Genomic DNA, 27,780 nt, shown 5'->3' with positions numbered 1-27,780 from the left:
ATACATTAAATATGCATTCAAATTTATGTGCAGCAGTTTAAAGTTGTGCTTGAATGTCAACATTGTCAATGGGCATGTGTGTCGGAGTGGATGGGGGTTTTTATGGTTGACTATTCCAATAATTTCCATGAAAGCGCGCTCTCCACAGACATTCCTACAGTGGCTCCTCCTTCCTCCACTCCAACTGCTGCGCTCGTCACGTGTCACCGCGTCCACCAATCAGTGACCAGCAGAGCCAAACCGGAGCGCAGCAGTCCTTAGATCCAGCCAGCCGCTGCTGCGACCCACTCCGCTGAGCGACACCAACGGCGGCGGTGGCCGGGGGAGGGATTGTTTTGGTTAAAGTTTTTTTGGGGGGGATTGTTGTTTTATGTTTCTGTGCGCGTCTTGACAAGAAGTTTAACTTTTAAGATGTTTTGTGCGCTTTTCGTTTGCTCACCGGTTTTCTCCCCCCACTCGGAGGAGAGACTGTGGATGAAGCGGTTTTAAAAGAGGAGCAACTTTTCCCAAACCAACCAACGGGCTGACCTATGCTAAGCTAACCCGCTAGCCAGGAGTCTGGAATGCAGCCGGAGTTTGTGCTTAAAGTTCACAAACCAGCGGGCAAACTTTACATTCCGCAAGTCGACTGCTACGAGCTATTTACCTGCGGGTTTGGACGGGACACCAGCCCCGGGGAGGCTCTGTGTTTCTCCTCGGGTCGGACGGTGCAGGTGCACCTCTTGCGGCACCTGCGGAAACTTGGTAACTTTGGTCCATCGGTTTAAGGCTAACTTTAGTTTTCTCACAGGGCATTTTGGTATCACGTCGTTACTTAGTTTGCTTGCAAATATTATATAGGCAATTCATGGCGTATTGGTCGCTTTTAATAAGTCTCAGGCGTCAGCCCGTGAAGCGGTGGTGTTTGCTAAGCCGTATTTCGGCTAATCTTAGCGAGCAGCCTCGCTGGGTTGCTCATTGACCATCATACTTCTACCGCAGTGGCGACGTGGATACACGCTTGTAGGCTTCTTCTCTCACAGGACTTTGGGCACGGTTTGACTTTCCTGGGTGCTGCGGAGGGGATTCACCTCGCTAAAGTGACATAATGAGTATATTTAAAAGTTATATTTTAAAGTTTTAAGTTTTTTTTTTTTTTGGTTCTATAAGCTCTGCACCCTATGGTGCCGCTAGGGCCACCGAGAAATGGATGTCTCGCAGGCCGCTTCCCCAAACGGTGAAGGGCGGCCGGGCGGCGGTGGGGCCGGGGAACATGCCTGGACAGAGTGCCCGACTGTCCGGTCGTGGGCTCACTCTGCCCCGCTGTGTCCCACTCGGTCCCTGTGGACCGCCGCGTACGACTACGAGGCAAGCGGCGAGGACGAGCTCAGCCTCAGGAGAGGGGACGTGGTCGAGGTCCTGTCCAAGGACGCTGCGATCTCCGGGGACGAAGGATGGTGGACGGGCAAGCTGAACCACCGGGTCGGGATTTTCCCTTCTAATTACGTCACTTACCAGCCCGCTATTTACCGTCTTCCCGCAACCAGTGGGTCGGCGGGGGTGTCGGAGCAAGTGCCCAGCGCTCCCACTCAGATTCCCTTCAGTGAACTGGTGCTGGAGGAAATCATTGGCGTGGGTGGGTTTGGCAAAGTCTACCGGGGAACATGGAAAGACCAGGAGGTCGCGGTGAAAGCGGCTCGGCAAGACCCGGATGAGGACATCAATGCCACCGCCGCCAGCGTCAAGCAGGAGGCCAAGCTGTTTTCCATGCTGCAGCATCCCAACATCATCAAACTGGAGGGGGTGTGCATGGAGGAGCCCAACCTGTGCCTGGTGATGGAGTATGCCCGAGGCGGGACGCTGAACCGGGCGCTGACTGGGAGGCGCATCCCACCACACATCCTGGTCAACTGGGCCGTGCAGATCGCACGCGGGATGCTCTATCTGCACGAGGACGCCGTGGTACGCATCATCCATCGGGACCTGAAGTCCAGTAACAGTAAGCAAAGATTGGAGTTTGTGTGTGAGAGTGAGCAATAAAAGTATTCCTACCATTTTTTTTTTATATATGCTTTTGTCAAGTTTCAGCAAAGGCCTTGCAGATTAGGATTTTATTTAGGGGACCAAAACAAGTAGCTTTACTGTGAAGTAAAGGGAAAAGGGAGTATGGTTTTCAAATGAATATACAAATCAGTCAAAATCTAATTTATTATTTAGCAGCATTTCTATTCACACCCATGTACTCAACCCACTCATAATCAATAAATGGCATGTCCTTGTGTTTTTTTGCTCTTATTTTGTGCCTATGTACTTTAAGTAAATGGTCCATCCATTTCTTTTTCATCATAAATATATCCCATAGCAATCATAAAATGCAGAAATCTAACATGTTTTAATTTATTGTCATTTTCTGATCTGATCCCTGTTTGGGTGAGTTGATCACTCTGAAGCATTTCTCTGGTGGGTGTAACTTAAAGCATGGTGGGTATAAGACCTCCTGCGGTTCATGGCATCACTTCATACTTGAAAAAGTTGAGTGAGATTTTAATAAAACTGTAAAGATAGTGAATGTCACATGGGCAAAATGCCAATGACCTTTGGGTAACTTCACATCAGTGTAAGCAAAGCTGCTCTGTTTAGGCTTTTACATGAATGGATGAACAGTATAGTTCAGTTCAGAGGAGCTCCAATGATGCACAGCTCAGGTGGGAGAATTTTATTGGTATGAAACGTGGTGGTGGCAGCATCATTCTGTGGTGATGTTTTTGTTCAGAGAGAACTGTTCAAAAATATCCAAAATGTTTTGAGGCATTTCATAAAAGACTTGCAGATGTAGTTGTAGAGAACAGTGGTTCCACAAAGTGCTGACCCAGGGGTTTGAATAGATATGCACAACACACTCTTTATTTTTATTTCTTAAAAACAACAGAGAACATATAACCATGCACTTTCCACATGACTGAGACATACATTGTTGATCTGTAATGTAGAACTCTATTAAAATGCCTAGAATGCATTCACCTTGTAACTTTTCACAATACAAATAAAGACTTCAAGGCTAAAGGCACCTTAGCAAAGCGTCATAATTGATTAAATTGGACATTTGGAAATGTTTAGCTTTAAAACATCTCAACTCACCTAGCGCTTACACCAGTGTCAAATGAAGCTACTGCAACCCCGTAATCCACATGTTTCACCGCAGTACTTGACCAGTCCAGGCCTTTTACTTTGCATAGGCTGAAAACAGAGTGGAGAGGAGGGGGGATGAAGCCATCGGGAGGATGTGAACTAAGGTGAAGAGTTTGCCCAGCTGGGCCACTTTGCCTGCTCCGAGTCCCCCTTATGCTTCAAAACACACAGATTCACTTTCCCAGCCCCCTCTCCACCTAAAGCTGAAATGTTGTTCAAATAAAGTCTGTGATTTATCAGACATGTGTGCTTAACAGCCACAGGGAGGAAAAAGGTGTCTGTTCATATTTAATCATTTATCTGTACAAACCATTAGCTCTGGCATTGTATGACATTATCAAAACTGCTGTTTTATTGTTTTCTCAAAATAATTTCCAAAATCAGGTTATTTAAGTGAATCAGTAACATTTAATCAAGACTCAGTTTGAAAGAGAAAAAGTGCAAATGATTCACTGGGATGTGCATTTTTAGACTTAATACAGTAAAACTTTTTACAACTGTAAGCATTGGTTACTTATCGGCTTCCTCAGTTTAGTTTTCCACAAGGTGCATAGTTCTTAACATTTATTGTGGAAAAATTTGCAGCAATATTGCTAATATTTCAGCTTGTCAGATGAGAAGAGATGAAAAGTGTATAACATTTTGCATTAACAATAAAACAATAGGTTTTGTCTATTTCCTGGCCTTTTTCTGCGACTTTTCTTCTGCTTGCTTATGATGGAGTATAAGGGCCAGGCTCTGAGTTTTTGATTTGGGTTTTAATTACGAGTAAAGTTGCACGAGAATAAAGTCGTCATTTTATAACTTTTCATCATACTATGCTACATTGCGGGATACTGGTGGTCTTATAAGGTTATAGTTTGCCCTGCTTTAACAAATAAGTAAATACTAAAGGTTTTAATACATCAGAAGCAAATTTTCAGCCCCAGGACTTTGAAACGATTGTTTAAACAACTTTTTATCTAATAGAAAGAACCAGACTTGCTGGGTCAGGTTACATATCACTATATGAAGCTTTTTAATATGACAACTTACTTCCGGCAATATTGTGTCTTTACTCTTCCAATATTTAAATTATTCTGCTAATACGACTGGGTTCTCGTAGTATTATGGCTGTATTCTTGTATTTGAAAATAAAAATCTCTTAGCTTGGCCATAAAACTCCGTCATACTTGCTTTACTGACCTTTTCTTTAAACTATCAAACTTCTCCATCTCTCCTCTATGACGGTAGATATATTTCAAAACACCCGCGCTTGTACCCTTCACTCTGCTTTTTTTTTCCCTCTGCTCAGTTTACAACAGGGCTGTGTAGCTTCTTCTACTGGCTAAAACAGGCAGCCTGTTGATTAGTTTGAACACTGCTGCCACCTAGTGACCGGAGGCTTGTTTATCAGTCAAGCATGAATAAGGACAATTATAAAGTCCTGCTTCTCGCGCCCCCCCTTGACACTTCGCCCCACTATTTGAGAAGTACTGGTTTAAGGGAACAAAGCCGGTGATTTAGTAAGTAGGAACAGGCTCGATACTGTGAGACTTTCCCTTCCATGACAGGCTCATGTCGCTTGCTTTTGGTTCACAGAGTAGCAGGCCTACTGTTCCAGTTCTGGTAATTGATAAGAGGCCAGCAAACTTTTGTTTCCCAGGACTGAATAATGAATGGAAAGGGACTGGAAGTGGGAAAAAAAAGGATTTGAGTCACATAGCCAGAGACACAGGCCACTCGCTTCAGCTCAGGTGTGTTTATGTGTGTAATGTGACCCTAAACACCATTTCTCTACCTTTTGTGATCGGAGGCTCCCATCAGCCCGGGGCCATGTGGGGAGCAGCTGTGGCGTAGCGATCCCTGTTTATCTCCAGCTGTGGGAGTCGACGTGTGAATGTCGGAACAAAACCTGTGAAATGTACACATACCAGACTGTCCGAGCGCTCTAGGTTAAGACTTTTTTGCTGGATTTGAAAGGGATCGGGTTGCACTAATGCGGAGGATCCTATGACTAACGAGGTTTTTGGTGCACTCCTTTATAGTTAAGCCATGACAAAAAAAAGTCTTTCCACGAATATTTCACTCAACTAAACAATGTTAGATTTATTAGAAGTGCGTGTTACCCACTATGATAAAAAAAATAAGCCTCACAAGTAGGAATAAAACTGATTATGTACATAGCAAGGGTTTATCGATGCACCGATCAGATATATTGGGGCCAATTCCCAACCAATTTGAGCTCTGACTTTCTGATTCCTCATAGAAAACTATAAAAGTATTTGTTTGTTCATACATTGTTTTGAGTGAATTAAAAAAAATACACACACCAGGGTTACAGAATGCTCTCTTTTCATTACTGAAAATGTATAGATGCATTTAAAAATTTCCAGGTTATGGGACATAAGTTTCTAAAAATTAAACTCAGCTTTACTGAACTATGTTTCAAGAAGGAATAAACAGCTGTTTACAGTTTAATAGTAGGGAGAAAAAAGCCTCAAGAATAATTTCTGGCATTATCTTCCTTTAATTGTTTATGAATAGGGAATAAAACACCAGAGACAGATGAGTCCATAACCGTGTTTCCATCCATGTTTTTTTTTTTATGCACATTTTGTAGTATCGCATCAGAAAAAGTTGATGAAAATGGCTAAATTGGAAATACTTTCTCAATTTTTTTCTCATTCATTTGAGGTGTTTTTTCTGGTGAAAGTCAATGAGCTAAATGGGATCTGGAAACACATTTGAGGAATAAGTTTTGATGGGCGTAATATTTACCTCACGTGACTGTCTCCTCTGTCTGTGTTTTTATTTTTTTTCTCTGGACAGCATGTAATGTCGCCAATAGCAGTTGACAGCACAATTACAACTCTCCTGATAGCAGTGCGTTCCTAGAAACTTCTCTCCATTTTGCTAAGATGTGGGGTCCATGCTAGTTTACAACCTCTACTTCCTGTTTGTTACAGCCATACGTAGCATCTGACAAAATTACACCTTGCATAGCCTGGTTCATTTGCTCAGAAACTCAGATCATTTGTATTTTTTCTTTTGTGCAACATTTTAAAAGTTCGCTCAAAATTTTCCTGACAACTGGATGTTACACATGTTTTACAGTGAAAATAGGATTTCACTAGCATTAGCAAAAGGGAGCATGTCAACATAGCTAGCGGTTAAAATTAACTTTAGCATCTTATTTACTGATTAGCGGGATTACTTGGTTGGTGGATCCAAACCCTACCGGTGAGAGTTCCAAAGGATTGAGAAGATGGATCTGGTATCGTCAAGGGATTAAAACAAATTAACTTCCTGTTATCCGATGACTCTCACTACTGTAGCACTCTCTTATTTTCCTGTGTCAAAAACCTTGATGACACTGAAAGTAAAGTGGTCTTCACTTATTAACAACTTCCACACCAATGAGTAGTGTTGCTATGGCTACCTCGTGGCAGTATGGCATATTTACTTACAACTTGCCTTTTTTTTATAACAAATATTTAGTTGTTGTGCAACCAATTGGCTAATTTTTAGCAGGATCGGTAGTTTGTAGAGTTGCCTCGGAATATTTTTTACCTTTGGTCATCTCGATGTCAAAGAGGCCAAGTCCAGATGTTGTATTAGTTTAGATTAAGATTTCTGGTTTAAATATAAACCAGATGGAGCAGAAGGATTTAACGGTTGAGGTTGTGTAGACTGTTGCTGCTAATCGGGTGTTTGGTTGACATACGCAAACACACTTCCCCCAAACAGGCGGAGTGCGGCAAACACAAATCACTATGTTTGCCATGTCACCTCTCTGTGAAACGGTGGAAACCTAAGCTCCAACAGGGAGCACTTAATATAGAAATCATGGAAGATCCTTCACAATCTTCTTTATTCTCAAACTTCACAAGTAAAAAAAACCTGATAAGAAACGTGTCCGTTTGAAATCGTTTTCCCACACAGTTTAGAGAACGATGGAGCCTGAATCCTGTCCAACAGCAGAGTGGAGACCTTCACACAGAAGATTGTTTCAGGGTCAGAAGTCTGGAGATAGTGTAGCCAATACTGAGTGCTATCTAGAGTCGGTGAACGAAGCTGTGTGTGTGTTTGGTCAGAAGCAGGACAGTGGGTTCACAAAAGCCTCTTTATGACACACAAGCACTCCAGTGGCACCCTGCAGTGTGTTGAGTTGTTTTCCCAGTAAAGCAACAACAACAAAATCTATAATAATGAAGCTCAGAAGAGATGTTGCATCTGCTGCTGCAGGCTTGTCTGTTTGTTTTGGCTTTAAATAACTAAAAAGATAATAGAAAAGAGATTAATCTCTGTGCAGGGTTAGGGTTACTACAATAAGAGTTCAACTTCTGCTCAAATCACATTGCAATATTTATGTTTTGCTTGCACTATAAACATTGATATGGCCTGGTGTGTACACATACAGATGTAGAAGAACAAAGCTTGAAAAACTTTGCTTCGACTCACTTTGCCCGTCATTTATCAACTCTGGATGCACGCACGCTCCACGCAGACAAACACGCAGCTGTTTGATCAATGATTAGCCTGTAAAGTAATATGTTGGAAGTCAGCAAGATTTGTCCAATCTCCATTGTGTTTTTCAACCTAATCTGTAAAATCCCAGCCTGCAGGGAGGAATGTTGCTAATGAGGGATAAAAGCTTAACATACGTTTACACAATGGACTGGTCAAGCAGCGGTTGCTAGGCTACTGTGGCCAAAAGAATGGCTAGGACTCGGAGGGTCTCAAAGCCCTCGTTTTGTTTTGTTCTGTTCATATTTAATCTCCCAGAGAGGAGCGCTACTCTTTTATTGCCCCAAACTGAGGGGGTTTCCCATCTTACTTTATCCCTGCTCGTTTTGTTCGGCCCCGACTTGCTGCTTCATATTTTTCATGTCTAGTTAGGGCAAAGGGGTTTTTTTGTTGTTGTTTGTTTTACTTGGAATATTATTAATAGCAACTTAAAAATATCAACCCAGCAAAGTGCTTATGATGCATGTTATGTTTAGCTACATGTACTCTGAGCGTTGCGGTTTAGCACTACTAAAACTAAACATATTGTGCTGATGTTTCTGGAAATCTTTGGACGTCATTCATCTGAACAAATTTTAAAAAGTTGATGAGATTAGCACTTAATTTGATCCTACTGGGTAAGACCCAAGACAATTACACACATTTTCAAATATCTTGACTGCATCCACATAATTTGTAGAATTGCCAGTTGTACATGTGAAAGTATGCTTTAAAGCAAAGCTCATCCTACTTCGAGTTGTGCTTTTTAGTTTTTTTGAGTGTTTTTTTTTTCTTCTTTGATTTAGGGTGTGCAGACTCAACAAAGCAGCATGTGGGCCAAACAGCACACTGAAACTTGGCCCAGAGCCAGCACACACAGTCCATATTAACTTTGTAGTCTTGCATCTTGGTTTGAATGACAGTATGCCAGGAATGCGCGGTTGAATGCCACTGAAACTGACGGGAGTTCCGCTTGGAGCGCGTACAGCTGCATACACCCATCAGTCGGAAGCTATTGTTGGGGCTTTATCGTGTTGTCCCAGTACCGCTCTTCCTCTCCCAGTTTCTCACTGAACGCACCGGCCTTTCCTTTAGCACAGTGAACGCACCATAAACACCAGAGCTTGGGAATAATTTCCATCCTTTTGTTGATGTGCCTGGTGCAAACAAAACAAAAAAAAAGACATGAGTGAAGAGGAGATCTGATTCAGAACACCGATGGAGCCCATTTTGGCCTTAAAAGTTAAAGTAACCCAAGTGTTTTTGTAAATTCCAAAATCTTTCTTTTTGTCTGTAAAAGCATGCGATTTGGTAATATTAAGCTCAAATACAGGATTCATAATTGTCAGATCTTACATGTCTCTGAAAATAACAGAAGTATTTACTGTAGAGTTCCAGTAAAAACTATAAATGCTCAGCGTTGTATCTGCTTCTGTCGGAACTATCGAGCAAAGTAACTTCTCTCAAACTCTGTGTTTCTGTTTTTTACCTACAGAAATCTTTCATCAGGACAGAGAGGCCACTAAAACATTTCCCTAAACAACATACACATTTCTATTTACTTAAATGTTTGGTGACTCGGGCCAAAAAAAACATTAGAGCCCCAATAGGTAGTGCAAGGCTACTTTCTCTGGCTTCCCACAATTACCTCTGGTGACACACAGACAGTTACTGCCTGTCCTTTCTCCGGTGGGAGAAAGGGCAGAGGGGAGAGAGGAGGAGTTGAGATGCTTTCACCGTGTTTTTTATGACCTCTCCCTGACTGCACCTATTGTTGCCGGGCTGGGTGAAAAGGAAAAGGGCCCACTGCTGAGAAGAGCTGCCTTCCACATCAACCAGTCCTCCACATTCCCGTCTGTGGCTTATGAGCACAATGACGGATGCTTTATGTAGCAAAAGGCACCGGCTTGCACACCTTAAACATTTGATGGGTGTAAATAAGCCAAGCCGTAGGGGAACGCCAGTTTTTACAGACACAAACCGGGAGAGGAAGAGGGCACACAAAGAAAAAGTGGCCCAGAGAGAGATGCGACCACGATAGATGGATTTAGCCGACTGTTGGTGCTGATCCTGTTCCTATCAGCCGGATTGCCTGGGGGCTTTCTCATTTCAAGCCGGCCGAGCAGTGACAGAGTTACTTTTTATACACTGTTGAGGAAAATCTCATCTATCTTTAAATATGAATTTCATAGGGAAGGCATTGGTAAACGAAGAAGTTTCACGTTTGGATCTGGATCACTTGTTTCCTTATGCAATGTTGCTCAAAAGCGGAAAAGATCTACCCACTCTGAAGGAGGGGAGCTGCTTTGAATCATCTTTAAAAATTGTTTGAATGTTCCAGAAGTCCAGAATTATGTAGGACATCAGAAAATATCAAGTGTCTCTGCTTAAGCAAAATTGTTTTGACTCTGGGTTAAATATTTTTTTGTTTTGTTTTTCATTTTTCATTGGCTTAAAGGTAAACAATGAGAAATTGTAATGACATTGAAACAGCACTGAAGTGGTTGACCACAACAGTGTCTCTTTCCATTGGTTTTTATTTTTAAGCTTTAAGTCAAGATAAGATTTGGCAGTCTATCACAGACACACGCGCATGCTCACACACTTTTAATTAGAAAGACCAGTTAACCTACATTTTTGGATTGTAGACTAAAGGTGGAGTACCTGGAAAGAACCCACGCATGTTTGGGGAGAACAAGCAAACTCCATGCAGAAAGACTCCATGTTGGGATTCAATCCCAGAGCAATCGTGTTGGTTGGTAACAATAGTAACAGCTGCAGCATCATGCATCCCCAGGTTGCACGTAGATATTTGATTAGCCTGTAAAGTTGCTTTAAAGTGAGGATACAAAAGTGTATTTTTTAAAATTCTGTTTGGAGCCATTTCCACATGTATCAAGTGTAAACACTGAGTTGACGGGCGTGACCAGCAGCAGCTGATTTGTTTTCTGAAAGGAGCTCGAAACTGACCAGGTGAAATCTCAATATTTGAAAATGGATTTTTTTCCCAAAAAAATGTAATGAACATGTTTTGTAAGGCCCACAGACCTAACCTAACTCGATCAAGAAAGCATAAGACCTGATTTGCTCCCAGCACCTTTTGTCTCTGATCTTCTCTCTGTTCCTCCATGAGATAGAAAAGGAGTAATAAATGGGTGTTGGCTCAGGACGCGGTCTGCCTTGAAGGCATGTGCGTCTTCATTTGCATGAGCTGATGCCCTTCGCCACTCTTTTTCTTGTCAGCAGAGTAAGAAAAGGTAGACAGATTAAACATGAACTTATAGCCCTAGTTACAAGTTTGTTTGAAAAGCAACGTTCTTTGTCTTAGCTTGTAACATGTAAGTTTCTTTGGTAATACGTTTGTGGCTAATTAACTTTGTATGTGGGTAATGGAGTTTGCTAGTGGTCACTAGTCACTTTTGACGTCTTTTCTAATATGTGACCTCTGTGTGTGTTGGTGCGTAGTTTTGAAAATCGACCCACCAGATCTTTTTAGTTGAGACTCAGATAAAACAAAAGCAGTCACCGGAGCAACTCTGTTATCATCACTCAACCTCAGCTTCATAAAAACTTAATTTGAAATCTGTAAGTTGCTTTGTTTATGAAATGGTATTTGGGTTGTGATGAGCTCGCCTTTACCTTTTAATGGATAACATTAAAACCCAGTGGAGCCTGCAGAAGTTAATGTTTCCACAGTGCAACTAGAAATGTTTTACCACAGAGCCAGTTTTCCCGAAACTAAGAATTTTACCTGGCTGTGTCTTGCCTGCGTGTTTTGTTTTTTTGTTGGGTTTGAAGCTTTACTGTTTAAGTGAATTACACCTTTTGACACTGGAGTGTTGTTGCTTCAAAAACGTCATAAAATTGACTCCTCATCTGTTTCTGCCATGTGTTGTTGGCCTGCAGGCCTAATCCTTGAAGCCAACTGTGAAAATAGTCTAGATTACGGAACATTACTGAATTACCAAAACCACAAAGCTTGTACATGACTGTGTTCAAGTCTGGCAAATTCTTAGGGAATGATCAACAGTCTTACATAATGTGGATCTGAAGGACCAAAAGATTGACTCAGCTGTTAGTTGCAGGCGAAACTTCGAGCTTGTAAACACCGAGTAGAGACTTTGACTTGTAAATAAACTGACCAGTTTTCATTGATTGTTGTTGATCTGTTTTTTTTTTCACTGCTGCTGGTATTTAAAGCAGGCCGCAGTTTAATTTCTAGGGATTACTTTATTACACCAACCAATTTGTTTTTGGAGGATTTTAAGTGATAAATATATTCACAAGCAGATGGTTTTTACAAATAAACATTTGAAAAGTGTGGCATCCATTTGTAGTCACAGTCATAATCGCCTTTCACTGAAACTACAGCTGCAAGTGTGAGTCTCTACCAGTTCTGCACATCTAGACACCGTCAATTTGTGCCCATTTTTTATTTCAAAATAGCTGGAGTTCAGTCGGAGTGGGTGGAGCGAATAGCAATTTCCTATCTTTTCTTCTGAAATGGATTTAGATCTGAACTTTGGGCATTTTAACATATGGAAATCTGTGATCTAAAGTCTTTTATTACTGCTGACACTGAATATTTACTGTCTGCTGAAAGATGAACCCACAAAATCGTTTGCAATCTCTGTTCTTTTAGGATTGTGCTATATTTAGCTCCATCGTAGAACACCTTCCCTTAGCATTCCCACAGCATGATGCAGCTACCACCCTGCCTCACAATGAGGAAAGGGAAATCAGGTTGATATGCGTTCATGTTCCAGCACACACAACCTGTTGCATGCAGGACCTAAAGTTAAATTTTGGTCTCATATGACCTGCTCACCTCCTGTCTCCACCCTACATGCCTGAATACAAATGCATTCTTCGCATTTCAGATTCACTTTGGCCAATAAAACTTTGAAAACAAAGTAAACCCTCCCCTTCCTCTTCACTTACTGAATATTTTTCAAGGCATGTTTTAAGTAGAGAGCACATAAATGTTCACCAGGAGTTTCTTAGTTTGGTTTAATAACTTGAAACGCAACCAAACTAGTAAACCGTTTGATAGCGACTCTCCCGTTTACCAGAAGCTCAACTCTTGTTAGAGTTGACATGTCAAATAAAATGGATTGCAAGTGTGACAGGTTGCTATTTGTAGCTTGACGTCAGCAGGGAGTCATGTGACAGAAGCTTGTACTTTTATCCAACTTTTCTAGAGGGCTGACACCAAAGTACCAGGGAGCTCCAAAGAAAATATTCAGCGTGACATTTTATACGTCAGTCAGCACAGACAGGTTTATTCTGAGACTACTTTTCCTCAAGGTCGTGTAACCAACCCGTCTTAAGTCATTATTATTGTTCCACGAAGGCCGCTGGGAGAAATCTTTGGCGTCACCGGGAGACGACTTGACAACAGGAAGTTGAAGTGTATCACTGGTGGAGTGAAACCTGTTTGTTTCACAATGGAATTCCCATTGTTGGAGCCGGGGTAGAGGATCCCCTCTTTGCCCCAGGAGAGTAATGGCACCGATGGCCCTGTTCTTTACCGAGCCTGGCACGTCCCGAAATGATGCTAGCGGTTCTTTCACAGTTATTAAACTATTACTTGATGATGGCATCAGAAATCTTAACCATCACTGCTCACGTTAGACAGCTTACCTGTGCTGTAGACAACAAAGTAGAGCTACTTTCAGAAACAAACCACTCTGTAAGCTTGACATACTGCTTCACATTCATTCATGTCAAGTAAAAATTTTGGGGGGATATGAAACTGTTTTGGTACCACAGAATTACCCAATCAGACAGTTTGTAGTTCATCTGGGCTTGCTTCACTGTTCAAGGTTCCTGTCCATTTTTGAAAAGTATATCATTTTATTTAATTGTTTTCTAAGTTTGGATAAGAATGAAAATAAGTTTGTGTTCTCAGATTTACTCAGAATAGCTAAAAGAAAAATTTACATTTCTGAAAAAATAGAAGAATTTATGTTTAAATGGAGATCAAATCAAGTTGGGTTTTTTGCTGTTATTTTTTGACCTATCACAAGTTGAGATTTAGTACAACTCTCTTACCATTTTTGTTTTTGACTTAATAAACCAATCAAACCCTATTGTAGTACATAAAAAAACAAAGGATTTGCTACTTTTTTGACTTTAGATCCTTTCAGGGCTACAAACTGATGCTAAGGTTTTCAAACCAGGTTTGGTTTTGATGCCAAAATAAGACGGAAATTCCTCATTTTTCCTATCCGGGGAATTAAAGGTATTGTTTTGCAGGCTGATTTAAACTATAGTCAAATCCACACAAATATAAATACTGCTCTTAAAAAAATCAAAACAATGCTGCCATTCTAATGTTTGCAGTTCATTCAGAGTAGTCAGGCAGTGCTTTATTGATTTATTAGAGTGAAAGGATTTTTTTGTACATCTTCTTGAAGTGTTTACAGGTGATGCAGTTTCTATTGTTTTCCGGGTCTATTAAACAAAGACAAGAGGCAAGTTTGATACTAGTATCGAACATTTGCGACGCTAGTGGCTCATGTTTTTTGCGACAGTAGGCAGACAGGAAAGAGGGCGAGGAGAGGGGGGAGGACATGCGGCAAAGGTCGCTGAGACCAGGAGTCGAATCCGCGACTAAGGCCTCCAAACATGGGGCATGCTAACCCCCTGCGCCACCACACCATGCCCCAGCTTTTTTTTTTTAACACTAATATCACAGGACGGAGGGTTGAGAGAGAACAGGAGGACAAGGTAGATGACCTAAGACCAGGAATCCAACTATCCAAGGACGAACACGTCAAGGACGTTGACCTGCTGTGCCAACCGAGCCACCCAGCGCCCCCGATATCGTGGACATTTTTTAACGGAGGCCACTCTGCTTGCTTGTTTGAGTTTTTTGTTTTTTGTTTGTATTTATCCAGCAGTCACGAGGCGTATTTCTGAGCTCACCATCGATTCTTCGGGGCAGCGGCTGCCCTCTCGTGCTGCCCATTGACATCTGTCAACAGATCTGCTTACTCTTCAATTAAGAAGCAGGACTTGTAATCAGCAGAACAATAAGCTTTTAAGAAGTGCACAAAATCAGGGAGGTAAATTTACTATTGGTGAATATTTTTTTTCTGTGTGTGTCGTGCAGTGATCGAGAGCAGCAAGTTCAAGGTTAGAGAGAAAAAAAAAACAACTCACGATGCAGATACCTTGTTACAAGCTACAAGCATCACAAATATTTCTGTTTGGAAATTGCTACGATGTCACATTTTAACTATTAAAAATTCCAACAATTCACTCTTTGTGACACAACAGCTCAAGACACGCATAGGAAAGTCCATCCACTCTTTGCACGCTTGGAGAAAAAAGCAAACACAACTTTGAGGAACTATTTAAAGCACAATGTTTTTCACATTGGCTTTAAAAATAACCCAGAAGTAACTTGAGGCAGTAGATTTCAGCTCCTCCGTTGTTTTTCTTCGTAGAATCACCGCAGCTCTGCTGTAAGCGATAGGTCTGCGCATAAAGTCGTGAAGTGGGGCAGTTTGTAATGAGAGACGTTTTTGGCAGAAGTAAAAACAGGTGTGAATCGAAATCAAGAGTATCAAGACATCAAAGAGCCACTTTTTGCTGTTAATATTCAGTTTTTTTATGATAAAATATGTGAAACAAGAAAGAAAAGCTGACAACAGACCTTAAAACTGATGTGTGGCCAGTGTGAGATTATTTTTCATGAACCATCTTGTGTACAAGCACCTGGCTTTAGCTGGTCAGTCAGTCAGGCTGCTCTGGTGCTTTCACAGACTTGCTGCTTGTGGCTTTACAGCTGCAATTTCAAAACAATTATTGGCTTCATAACGACGATGGGTGGTGCCGCTTTAGTTCAACACAGTTACTATCTGTTCTGTGTGCAACTAGAAGTGTTCTCAGTTAAATGTGAGCAGGGTAAGAAGTATTCATCTTGTGTGGGTTCAGTCTAGGACTCAGACCGTCATGCCCTGGCAGTTTTTGTTCACTGCGCTCCAGGAAAATGTGAAGAAAAGAGCAGAGAGTGTTGGACAGCTGCAGGTGTGCGAGTCATGGATTTTTCACACCTGATTGTCACAGATTGTCTGGACTTCATACAGCGTGTCAGTTGGACTCGGCTTCTCCGCGGCCGCGCTTTCACTTCAGGCGTTGGGATGCCAGCAGGCGTCAGTCTTTAATGTGTTAAGCAGTTTTAGGACCTGAGGACAGGCGCTTTGTGGCGCTGTCAGCCTCCTGTTACCACAGTAACAAGTGGCGCCGCGTACTGCTGGCCCTCATGAATATCACCTGTCGCTCCTCACATGCACTTTTCTTTGCTTCATTCCAACACTGTCTCCCACTTTTCTCGTTTATCATAGTTATCTATTTAAAAAAAACTTGCTGAAAATGCTTGTTAAAAAAAATCTATCTGACTGGAGCTGCGTCTCTGAAGCTCAGGTAACGAGAAACATTTTGAGTTTAAGTATTTTTGTTTGATTTTCTTTTTTTTTTTTGGTCTTATCCATACATTGTTTTGTTGATTATTCATTCATCGGTTGTAAGGTTATCAGCAGTTTTACATTTATAATCTAAAAATGATCCAAAAAAATTTAATTTGTGTTTTTAAAAGTGGTGTAGGAACATTGGAGTCTGAATCCATTTCCATCCAGTTTACTTTCAGATGCTTATTTTGCAACTCTGCTTTGCTTTTCTTTGATGTTGTTTTTCTTAGAAGGTAATTATGTTTGTAATATTTAGCAGAATCTTAAGAAAAATCTAACTTAATGCAATTTGAAAGTAAAGTTGTGTAATATTTTGTGTTTACAGCACTGTCAGAGGTTATTTAGTGCCACTTTAAGCTCAGTGAAAATCTTGAAAATTGAACTACATCACACTTGAAATGCCTTATTTCAGCTTTACCTCTCTCCCCTTTTTTAGTTTTATTACTTGAAAAAATTGAGAATGATGACATCGGGAGGAAGACCTTGAAGATCACGGACTTCGGCCTCGCAAGGGAGTGGCACAAAACTACAAAAATGTCAGCCGCTGGCACCTACTCCTGGATGGCCCCAGAGGTCATCAAGTCCTCGCTCTTCTCCAAAGGCAGCGATGTGTGGAGGTGCGGTAACGACAGACTACGACTCTGATTAAAGTATCTTATCCTTCATGCGGTGAAGGTAACTTTATCTTTGTGTGTGTGTGTCATCTGTCAGTTACGGTGTCCTGCTGTGGGAGCTGTTAACGGGGGAAGTCCCGTACCGAGGGATCGATGGTCTGGCTGTTGCTTACGGTGTTGCTGTCAACAAGTTAACTCTTCCAATCCCCTCCACCTGCCCCGAGCCCTTCGCCAAGCTTATGGAAGGTAATTACAGCCAAATCAATTTGTTTGAAAATCAAATAAACCAATCCTTCTGTCATTTTTAGTCCAGTTTACTTTGCTGTTTAATCTGGCAAAAATCAGCCTTTAGCATTTTGTGTGTACCGCTTAGTGATATCGCAGGAGGTATTACTAAACTGGTCAAAATACTATTGTTTGCATTCTTAAGGGACACTATTCAGGACACAATAGGACACTATTCAGTTTCCTCATTACACCTGAATAGTGTGAGATTTTATGGGTGTTTATCTCTTTTGATGTAGCCAACGTTCTTCTCCACTGGTGGGTTTGACTCTGAAAAATGTGAAAAAGTCCAGACCTCTCAGTGGGAGGGGAAGACTCTCCATTTTTCTGCGATGTATGGTCCATGCTGGTTTTCACGCTCTACATCTTCTTCATTACATCCACGTGTAACATGGCGCTTTGTGTAACCTGGTTGATTCGCTCCAAACCAGTAAATGGAAACCCGCTTTATTTTCCTGTTCTGCTTTTGTTTTAAGAGTTCACTCAAAATTCACACGACAATTCAGTTAGAGCATAGCCTCTTTTTGGCACTGTAATTTTTCACATTCTAACTAAAACAAAGTTCTGCTGAGCCGACGACAACCAGAACCTTTTCTCTGTCTGACGATCTTCACGCATTAGGAAACCAGTAGGACATGGTGGAGGAAAAGACTTCAGAATCCAAGTTGGAATCTGTCAAGTTTCTGTATACCAATGGGTTTAGTGAAGCCAACTGTGTGTTTACTTGTATCCTACAAATACCAGCTACCCGCTGTAAAGCCAGTTACCTGGATATGTTGATAGCTCATTTAGAGAGGTGGAAAGGATTTTGCAACATGAACACAGTCAGAGATGGAGATGTTTTGACCCGGGTCAATCTGTGCTTTGTCCCCCAGAGTGCTGGGACCAGGACCCTCACGTCCGCCCCTCCTTCTCCTGCATCCTGGAGCAGCTGTCGGCCATCGAGGAGGCGGTGATGGCCACCATGCCTCAGGACTCCTTCCACAGCATGCAGGACGACTGGCGGGTGGAGATCCAGGAGATGTTCGATGAACTCAGGACCAAAGAGAAGGTACTCGCTGACCGGAAGGCATCAACTATCTCTGCCTTGCTCTGTGCCTGATATCTGCAGATGCTGAGAGATGAAACAATCCAACTGTAACCACTCTTGGCCGATTTGAACTCCTAAAAGCCCTGACAGGTTACCTTCATTTAATAAGCTTGTTGGGTTTTTATCTGACTGAGGCATTACTGCTGTGGTGCTTGAGCGTACCTCCCCCTGGTTAAGAGCTTAATCTGCTTTCTGTTTAAGTGCACGCTTAAAGCGAGGGTTAATTAGTGTTTAGTGAAAAAACAGGATCAGCACAAACTTAGTGAGAAAATAGTGAAGTGAACCACACAGGTTTCTAAGACTTTTAAATTCTATTTCTTTCTCCTAATCTAGGTGAATATGTTCTATATTTGTTCCACTCCTTATTGTGAATATTGGTAACTTAGTCAGATATATTATTGATTTAAACTCTCGGTAGTTGTTTTTTTTTTTTTTTTGATCATACTTAACAGAAACGTTATCTCAGAGGATTGGCAACCGTTTTCCTGATACAAATTTCACATAATTAATGGCAGTATTGTTAACTATGTTAGTAGATTCTCTGCCAATATCCCACAGTAATCTGCATATAGGAGGCTGGTGGGTTTTGACTGTAAAGCTGCTTTGCTGAAGTCATCTAGTAGAGATTATCATTACTCAGCAGAAAGGAATTGAGGGAAAGTTGGAGGAAAAGAGGAAAAACCCTGGGAGGAAACAGAAGTTTGCAGCTACATAAAAATTAATCCTACGGCTAACTTCTTATTGACAGAGTCATCCACCGCTCATCCTACAGAAATCTGTCTTCAAGGACTGTGTTGTATTTTTAATGTGTTTCTGGTTTAGAATGTGACTCTAAATCCTCAAACACAAGTACCAGAACGTAATCCATTGAATAGTATTATTTAAGAAGTCAGTATTTTGAACCCTAACTCTGCTGATTTCACTGTGTAATCCTGTCAGGATCTGACAAATTATTCATATCACCTGCATTGTAAGTTTGGTTAGCAGTTTAATTTTAAATCATTTAAATTGTGTTAACCCCCAAAAATGATCTAGGACCAGGATTCAAAGGCAGAACAAAAAACACAGCTTTATTAAGAACACCTGCGCAGGGGAGAGAATGTGCAGCAGACGCTATCAGACAGACTCTGAATACATTACACAGAATGTCGGTTTTTATACACATCTTTAGACGCCTAGGTGGCACAAAACAATTCCTGGAAGCTAAAAAAGCAACACCTCTTAAAAGAAACAAACAGATAATCGACCTATGCACAAGGTAAAGTGTGGTTTCCAATAACTGCTTTACTCACTTCACACCCCGAAAGTTCAATAGTTTGAACAGAACAGGTGTTTGTGGTTTAAAGTGATTAAATTTAAACATTTAATTACGTTGGGTCAAGATATTTTTAACGCAACCATATATTTCAGAAATGAACCTACTAAGTTTTGGGTTTTTTTTAGCTTTTGACCTGCTGATTCTGATTGTAGACAATTACGATTCATGTTCAAGAACTAAACAAGAAGATATCGGAGCAGCATTTAAAATATTTTTCTTGCCTTCCCACCATGAACGATCATCTATTTATATCAAAACTAGATGCTGTAAGTCAGGGTCTTAATATTTTAAAACAAAAACTTCCTTTAGCATTTTATATCAGCTTTCATATTTAGAATAACCTTTTTTTCCTGTTCAAATGAACAAATTTTATCTATTTTAAGCATGCACCAGTGCAGTCTGTCAGTTTAAAGATGCTTCTGTTGAACTGTATCTTCTTGGTTTCATAAAATAGCTCTTTAGCAGTGCAGCAGGCAGCCTCGCCTTCACTTCAAGCCTGGTTGTGTGCAGGAGCTGCGCTCCAGGGAAGAGGAGCTGACGCGGGCCGCCCTGCAGCAGAAGTCTCAGGAGGAGCTGCTGAAGCGCCGCGAGCAGCAGCTGGCGGAGCGGGAGATTAACGTGTTGGAGAGAGAGCTCAACATCCTCATCTTCCAGCTCAACAAGGACAAGCCCAACGTCAAGAAGAGGAAAGGCAAATTCAAACGTTCCCGGCTCAAACTGAAGGATGGAAACCGCATCAGTTTGCCCTCAGGTGAGAGTAAATGTCTTTTTTTTAATCTATTTAAAAAAAAAAAAAAAAAATTTTAGGTGTATTTCCATTACAAAGTAATCTCAAAAAACACAATTTTGCAATTGTGGTGTATAAATAAACATTTTTTTTTAATTTTGCTTAAATTTCAGTTTTGCCAAATACAGCCGAAAATCCACCTCATCCTAGAGCACAAACGTTTTGTTGTGTTTTTTAATGTTTTTTTCCCAAAATTGTCTTGTTTCAATCAAGCTGCAATTCCAATTTGCGCAACAATATTGTCTCTGGAAATGCAGCTACTGACATCTTGTGTTTATTTACTATAACATTGTGAGGTTTTCTATAATTGAGAGTTTTGCTCAAGCTTGTACAATATTTGCCTTTACAAAGAATGCTTCTTGTGTAATCCCTGAGTCAATCCTGGTGAATTACACCCACCTGCATGTCCATGTTGCATCCTGCAGACTTCCAGCACAAGATAACAGTGCAGGCGTCGCCCTCCATGGACAAGCGGCGCAGCCTTCACAGCTCCTCTCCCCCCAGCAGCCCCACGCTCATCCCCCGACTGCGAGCCATTCAGCGTGAGTCCACTTTCGTCTTCCTCAGGCCATGCAAAGTTTAAAGACCAACCGTTGCTCCCTGGATTAAATCGGACCTTCTTTTTCAAAAATTAAATCACGAAACTAGAAAATCACATCAGCTCTTCGAGAGGTTTATGCGAGCCGAGCACGCGGATGCTGTTTTTAACCGAGAGGGACAAAAGGCAGGCAGTCAGTTGTTTAAACAGTTTGATAAAGACTTTTAGGCACGCTGCAATGCCCTTGTGATAACAGGAGCAAATTCCTCTTGTGCATTTCAGCGAGGTGGAGACATTCAGAGCGAGCAGGAAGATTGTTGAGCAGATCCACTGGATCAGCTCTGACCGAGATGATTCAGTATGAAACCAGAAATTGGCCTAAAACTTCACAACCAACAGTTTTTTCTCTTCTGGACACAAGCTTATTGAATAATGAGGTTTCATCTCTTCTCTTTAATTATTAAATTAAATTCTGTTTTTATTTTTTTTAGGCTGGAAAGTTGGATAAATTTTGTGTCCAGCCACAAACAAACAAATTAAAAGGTTTTATTACAAGTGTTCTATTTTTGTTTTAAAAAAATCTTTTTGTAAAGTCAATTTTAATCATTTTATACAAAGTTTATAGTTATTAGACTAGTTATTAGATATTTATCTAGTCTTAATGAGACTGAAACACCTTTTCTATTCAAACTAAATAAAATGTTTTAAAAAAGGTACCAATGTGTATCTTCTCAGATAACTAAAAAGAACATGACAAAAATACTTTAAATTAATCAAATTAGCTCTTAAAAGCTGAATCAGGCCTTTTGTAAGGACAAGAGTTAAAGACAACATAGACATTAGAGATTTTATTAAAAGATTACTGTTGGTTTAACAGATTAAAACCTAACATGTCCTCGTAGTTTCTTGTGCAGTTTCTGCAACAATAATATTATGAGTCTGTAATAAGTAGAAATTCCCCGTTGTCAGTCACACAAGACGAGAGCAATCGTACGTGGGGCCGCAGCACCCTCTTCAGGCCGGAGGAGTTCGACGATGTGAAGAAAGGAATCAAGAAGAAAGGAAGAACCTGGGGCCCCAGTTCAGTTCAGAGCAAAGAAAGACCTGCTGCTGCTGAGAGGTAAGACTGACACACAACCAGCTCCCAGTGACGGGAACATTTGGTTGTTGTTCCCAAACATTTTCTGTACTTTGCATCAACCTGGAGGTCAGTTTAGTAATAACTAATCAGATGATAAAGCTTCTCCCTTTGAACTGTTGTTGACACGACTAGGAACTTATTTCATTTAATCACTTAAACCTTTCGTATCCAAGAGCGATTAAGCCGACTGCAGTCACGTGTTTGGACCCAGAGAGGAACCAATCATGCTCAGGCAACAACATGCAAACTAGAAAGACTCCAAGCTGGGATTCGAACCCACGACCTTTCTCCACTGGGCAGCCGGCTCCAAAAACAACTCTCATTTTTCAACTATTTTCTCTCTACTTATTTATTTCACTCAAACATAAAGTGGGAATATTAATATTTTCAAAGTAATAAATAAACAAGATGTGCCTCATTTAGCTTGTTCAGTGATCCTGCAGTGTTGCAGTCCGTCTGGTACTCGTCTTCACCATCTCCTGTGTTTTGGGTTCAGGGTGCGTCCTCTGTCAGACGGCAGTAACCCCTGGTCCACCAGCCTGCTGAAGTCCCAGAAGTCTGTTCCCCTCGCCGCTCTGTTCGGTGAACAAGGTGAGCTGATGACAGTTAGCCACAAACTATCAGGACTTGTGTTCAAAGCATACGATAAAGAGCAGGTACGCAAAGCTTTATTGCTATAATCTTTATTTATTTATTTTATTTTTTTACATTTATGTGGGTTTTGGGGTGTACTTTGTTTATACTTTTTGAAATAGTTTTTGAACCTCATAGTGTTTATTTCTTTGGGTCCGTTTGCGTTTTGTTGTAAACCATGCAAGCAACACAGCAAGCGCACAGAAGATGAAATGAAAGCGAGACATTTTGTCTTGCATGTAAAATTATTGGTTTGGTAAATAACACCGCATCTCATCGCCTTTCACCCGTGGTGAAACGCACAGTGGACCCCCACCTATTTGCGGTTCAGTATTTGCAGACTTTCTGTGGTATGCTGTATTATTTGTGGAAAATTTGCCTATTTGCGGATTTTTCTCTGGAGAATATCTGAAATATTCTAAAGAAAATGCAGCATGGGAAGCTGTAGCACTAATGCTACTTGACCCGCCGTTAGCTGGCATTGGAAAAGCAGCCAATCCAGGAAGGCCATTCATTCTCTTTGGTGCTGATTGGCCAAGTGGAGATGAGAAAGCCCGTAGATGTTGGCTGCTGTGGTAATGCCAAGATGGTGTCCACTGTTTATTAATGATGATTAAGGTATATTTGGTGTTTGAACTCAAGTTAAAGCAGTTGTGGTTCCCAAACCCCATTGTTACCTGGGCCCAGTGGCAGCAGTGTCTTGTTGTGGTGCTTTTCACAAGACACTTGTGAAAAGTACCTGTTAGAAGCCTCCTCATGTGGCCCAGTTAAAGTCCAGACCTGAAGAAAGGCTGAAGAAAACCTGTTAGAAGCCTCCTCATGTGGCCCAGTTAAAGTCCAGACCTGAATCCAATAGAAAATTTGTGGCGTAAATCGAAAGTTAATGTCCATAGACTTTGAGTTTGGACTAATTAGTGGAGTTGTTTCGGCACAACATGAGTTTCTAAATGGGCTCGTAGAAACACACCCCAACAAAACGGTGTCTGGAACGCCAATGAGGAGAGCAAATGTACAACAAACCATTAAGACTTTATTTGCAAAAAGAAAAAGAAACAAACCTTTTCCTTGTTTTGATTACATTTGACCAGTCGTGTGTTTGTTTTCAGCGGGAGCAGGCAGGGAGGAAGCGTTCCCCCAGGAATGTCCTGACAGCAGCTCCAAACCAAAGCAGCTCAAGTTCCCCAACCAGGTTTACATCGACCTTCCTCTGTGGAGGGACGAGACGCAGCCTCAGAGCCCCGGAGGGAACGGCGGACCGGGCGATGCCGGGGTCGGTGCAGGAAGTCCCCCAGAGACTCCGGAAGACCCCTGCACCACCACGTCCACCTCTTCCACCTCCACAACCCCTCAGCTGACCCCCACCAACAGCCTGAAGAGGGCGTCGGCGCGACGGAAGACCGACTTTGCGCTGTACGGCTGCGGCTCGCTGCTGGCCTCCGTGGTCCTGGGTTACGACATTAGAGAGGCCATCAGGACCTCAGCTCCTCCTGAGGAGTGCGAGACCCCAAAAGAGGAGAAGAAGAAGAAGGAGGGCCTGTTTCAGCGTGCAACCCGGTTCCGCCGCAGCACCTCCCCGCCGGGCGGCCGCTCCCGTAAAGAAGACACGTCTTCAAACAGCGCCGGCGCCCCACCGGTGAACCTCGTCTCAATGTTGGCCATCATGGAGTGCAACTCCACCAAGTGCCTCTTACAGCCGGAGGCTGAGGTGTCGGAACTGAGTCCTGGGAAGGCCGAGCCTGCGGTGAGCGATCACAACTCAGAAACGTCCCGACCCGTCAGAGCAGCAACTGTAAAAAGCCAGAGCAACAAGCCTGCAGCTGAAACCCAGAAGGCAGAGCAAAGTCGGAGTCGGCCCCCAGAGCAGAGCAACCACAACACAGGAACACGACTACGCAGGAAGAAGTACCCCACCAACCACAACAGTGAGGAGCACACACTGCACGGCAAGAACACTAATCTTAGAGTAGTTTTGGTCTAGTTTCTAGAGCTAATCTGCCAGTGGATGAAGACATTAAAAAGTTTTGTTTGATTAATAGGAAAAGTACTTAAAACTAGTACTTTTTCATATTATGGATATTAGTTATTAGATATTAATTTTGTCTCGTTTCCAGTGTACTAAGACATTTGCACTTGACAACATGTTATGTTTTTTTGCAGTGCAAAGCTGGGGGAAGTTAGCATGCTCGGGTTTATCTGACTGTTCTCTCTGTTCACAGCCCACAACGGCCCTCCGGCGCCATCTGCTGCTCAGAGGAAGCAGGAGAAGGAAGAAAAGCCGGCCAACGGAGACGCCGTCCCGCGGCAGAGGCCCGTGTCGTTCCGGGCCAAGCCCCATGCCTGGGCCCTGCTGCGGGGCCGCAACAAGAGCTACTCCCTGGGCCACTATTCCGGGGAGAAAACGGCCCAGGACCTGAACGTGGTGCTGTCCTCGGAGGTGGGCTGCTCGCTGCTCGACATGGACACAGAGGGGCAGAAGCGGGACTGCACCGTGCCGCTCTGCCGCATCCAGAGCTCCCCAGCACGGCCCTCCATGTTTGAGTTGGAGAAAGAGTTTTTCTCCTAGGAGCCTGGAGCTTTGACCTGCTCTGAGCTGAGCGAGGCAGGCTATAGAGAGTAGCTGGGGGGTTTTAGACGTACGCTGCCTTTGTTCCTTTTTGCCTCTAAAAGCACCATAGAAAAAAGGTTGGGGTTTTTTTTTCTTAGTGCCTGAGCAAAGTGACGTTGGGGTGTCACAGTGCTCTAAAAGAACCGCCTTAAACACGGCCATGTTTCCAGAACAGACTCTGACCTCTAACCTCGCCCCTGTCGTTACCCCGCCCTCCCCTCCGTACGTCGTTGCAGCTCAACGTTGACCGCCGCTGCATCTCTCCCAACTCAAATCACCTTTTTATTTATTTTTATCGGTAATTTAATATGAACTGAGTTATAGCGGGCAGCAGGACATACATTCCACCTCCGTTTCACAGCTGCGTCATCAGGCTCGTAGATTTATTTTCTCACTTAAGAATCGTGCATGTAAATTTAAAATGTTCACAAAAAAAAGGAAGAAAAAAAAAGGCAATGTTTGTAAATATAACTTTTTACCCACTGTCAGCCTAATGCTGCTGTTGTTTTCTATTGCAAACATGTTTTACGACTGTCAGCTCAGTCTGCGCACTAAGAGCAGGTTACATTATCAGTACTAGAGCTGAAGCATCTGTTGCTCCACCCAGAACGGCCTGAAGATTATAGAGATGCAGGTAGAAAATCACTGAAAGTCTTACAAAGCAGACATGGACTCTATTCTTGTAAAAAAAAAAAGAAAAATGTTGCTGATTATGTATTTATAGATGGGGTTTTTTTTTTTCTGGTTCTCTGCACACTAAAGCAGATTTTTCACATCGGATAAACTAAGTTTAATTAACCCAACGAGAGCTGATTGGTTGAAACATGAACGCATGAGCTGCGTCTGTAATGGGGAATTCAAAACGTTCAACTCTTACAGAGTCGTCTCACACACACACACACACACACACACCTCAGCTTTTATTTAAAATTTTGATGGTTGTGGCCTGGAGCTCATGAAACGTCTCAAAAATATTCCATAAGGATTTGGAAAGCAGAAATATCAGTCTTACTATTAGTCTGTGTGCTTTACGGTTTATTTATACACTTAATTCATCTTCATCTTGACAACACTCCACAGCTTCTTTGTGGGGTTCAGGTCAGACCAGTTCGCAGGGGCGTCAATCACAGTGTTGCCATGGTTACTGGTGGTTTTTAGCAGAAGTCAAGTTCTGCTGGAAGGTGACACTAGTATCCACACGGCTTCACAACCTTTTCTAAGCTGTTACTTTTTCACCTTTTTTCGCACTGCCACACTTTTCCCTCCACTCAACTTTCCATTAATATCCATTGAACAGGCAGCTTTGTTAGCGGTGACCTATTGAGGCGTATCCAATGGTGTGCGTTCATAAAAGTAACACATCAGTCCTTTTTTTTTTTATTATTGGTCTTATGCAATATTTTAAAATCCCAAGAAACTTTATACTCAGTTCCATTAGCTTTAAGCCGTAGTCATCAAAATAAGCAATCTCTCTCACATGAATTCTACCTTTTGAATTGAGTTACTGAAACAAATCACGGTTTTAAGTCAGACTCTGTTTTATTGAGGGACTCGTGTTATTTCTACACATTCCTGAATGCAGTTGTTTTTTAAAGTGTGCTCAGTAAAGCCCGTGCCTTTTAATACTAAAGCATCGTGTATTTTACCTGAATAAACCTGTTGAACTGTTACATTGAACAACTTCCACATTCAGTTGTATCCGTTTCGCATCGTGAAGTCTATTTAAACGTAAAAATATTTCTTTTCATCTGAACAAACTCGTCCCATCGTGCTCAGAGAAGTCTGGAGACGTTTAGATTCAGTTTTATTTTGGACTACTTGCTTCCTCGGGACTTGTGAAGGGCTCTCTCTTTCCCAGCAGGCTTTGCTCTCCAGGCCTTTCCTACGCAGTACATGCTCCAGAGCTCGGAATCAGTTTTTAACTGTAACTGAAAAGTGCGTACGCCCCTCTTCACTTTTTTCACTCGTTGTCTTGCTGAGTTTCCTAGAGAAGGGCTAAAGGATGAACTTAGAGAAGCGTCTGAATTGCCAGACGGTGTAAATGTCTTCCTGATGTGTTCGTGCGTCTTGATTTTTTTTTTTTTTTTTTGTAGAACGTGAAGTATCCGACTCTTAAACTGTTAAAGGTGCTGTCCACATGTCGGTTTTCTTCAGTTTTTCAGAACCGTCTGTAAATAACGCGCCGCTTTGTCGCAAATGTTTTCTCCTACATTCCTGAGGCGCTTTTCCACGGCAGCGATGGGGACCAGATTTGAAATGACATTTTTCTGCGTTCAGACCCAAAAACCACTAATTCAACCTGCTGCTATACGAAGGAGCTGAAGCGTAGAGGCCTGTGAAGAGATCAAACCGTGTAGAACTTCTTTCTTTCTTTTTAAAGACAACCGATCACACTGACTGGGTTCAGATCTGTTCCGGTGTGTGTTTATCCTGACAGTATTGGTTATGTCATGCCGGATCGATCAAGAGTTATCATGTTTGTCAACGTTTTAAATAAAGTCTACATCAAGCCTATTGTCACCCTCTTTATTTTATTTGTCGTATTAAAATACAACCAACTTTGTGGTTTTAAATTTGACAAAACACGAGAGCGTTCCATAATAAAAAGGTATTACGTCTCCTGCAAGACGATTTTG

At 42.0% G+C, this 27,780-nt stretch overlaps 1 protein-coding gene across 1 annotated transcript; it reads left to right on the top strand.

Annotated features, from left to right (window-relative positions):
- Positions 1 to 30: 30 nt before the first annotated feature.
- Positions 31 to 27,656, top strand: map3k21 (mitogen-activated protein kinase kinase kinase 21). Its single transcript, XM_028007238.1, has 10 exons — positions 31 to 1,978; positions 16,570 to 16,750; positions 16,845 to 16,993; positions 17,908 to 18,083; positions 19,951 to 20,191; positions 20,653 to 20,769; positions 21,735 to 21,885; positions 22,403 to 22,497; positions 23,646 to 24,461; positions 24,756 to 27,656. Exons 1-10 carry the CDS (start codon positions 1,186 to 1,188, stop codon positions 25,100 to 25,102), a joined length of 3,066 nt encoding a protein of 1,021 aa, XP_027863039.1. The 5' UTR covers positions 31 to 1,185; the 3' UTR covers positions 25,103 to 27,656.
- Positions 27,657 to 27,780: the final 124 nt, after the last annotated feature.

Source organism: Xiphophorus couchianus, chromosome 22 (assembly GCF_001444195.1).
Source record: "Xiphophorus couchianus chromosome 22, X_couchianus-1.0, whole genome shotgun sequence".
NCBI lineage: Eukaryota > Metazoa > Chordata > Actinopteri > Cyprinodontiformes > Poeciliidae > Xiphophorus > Xiphophorus couchianus.
Note: the sequence above shows the minus strand (reverse complement) of the source record. Positions and strands in the feature narration are given on the sequence as shown.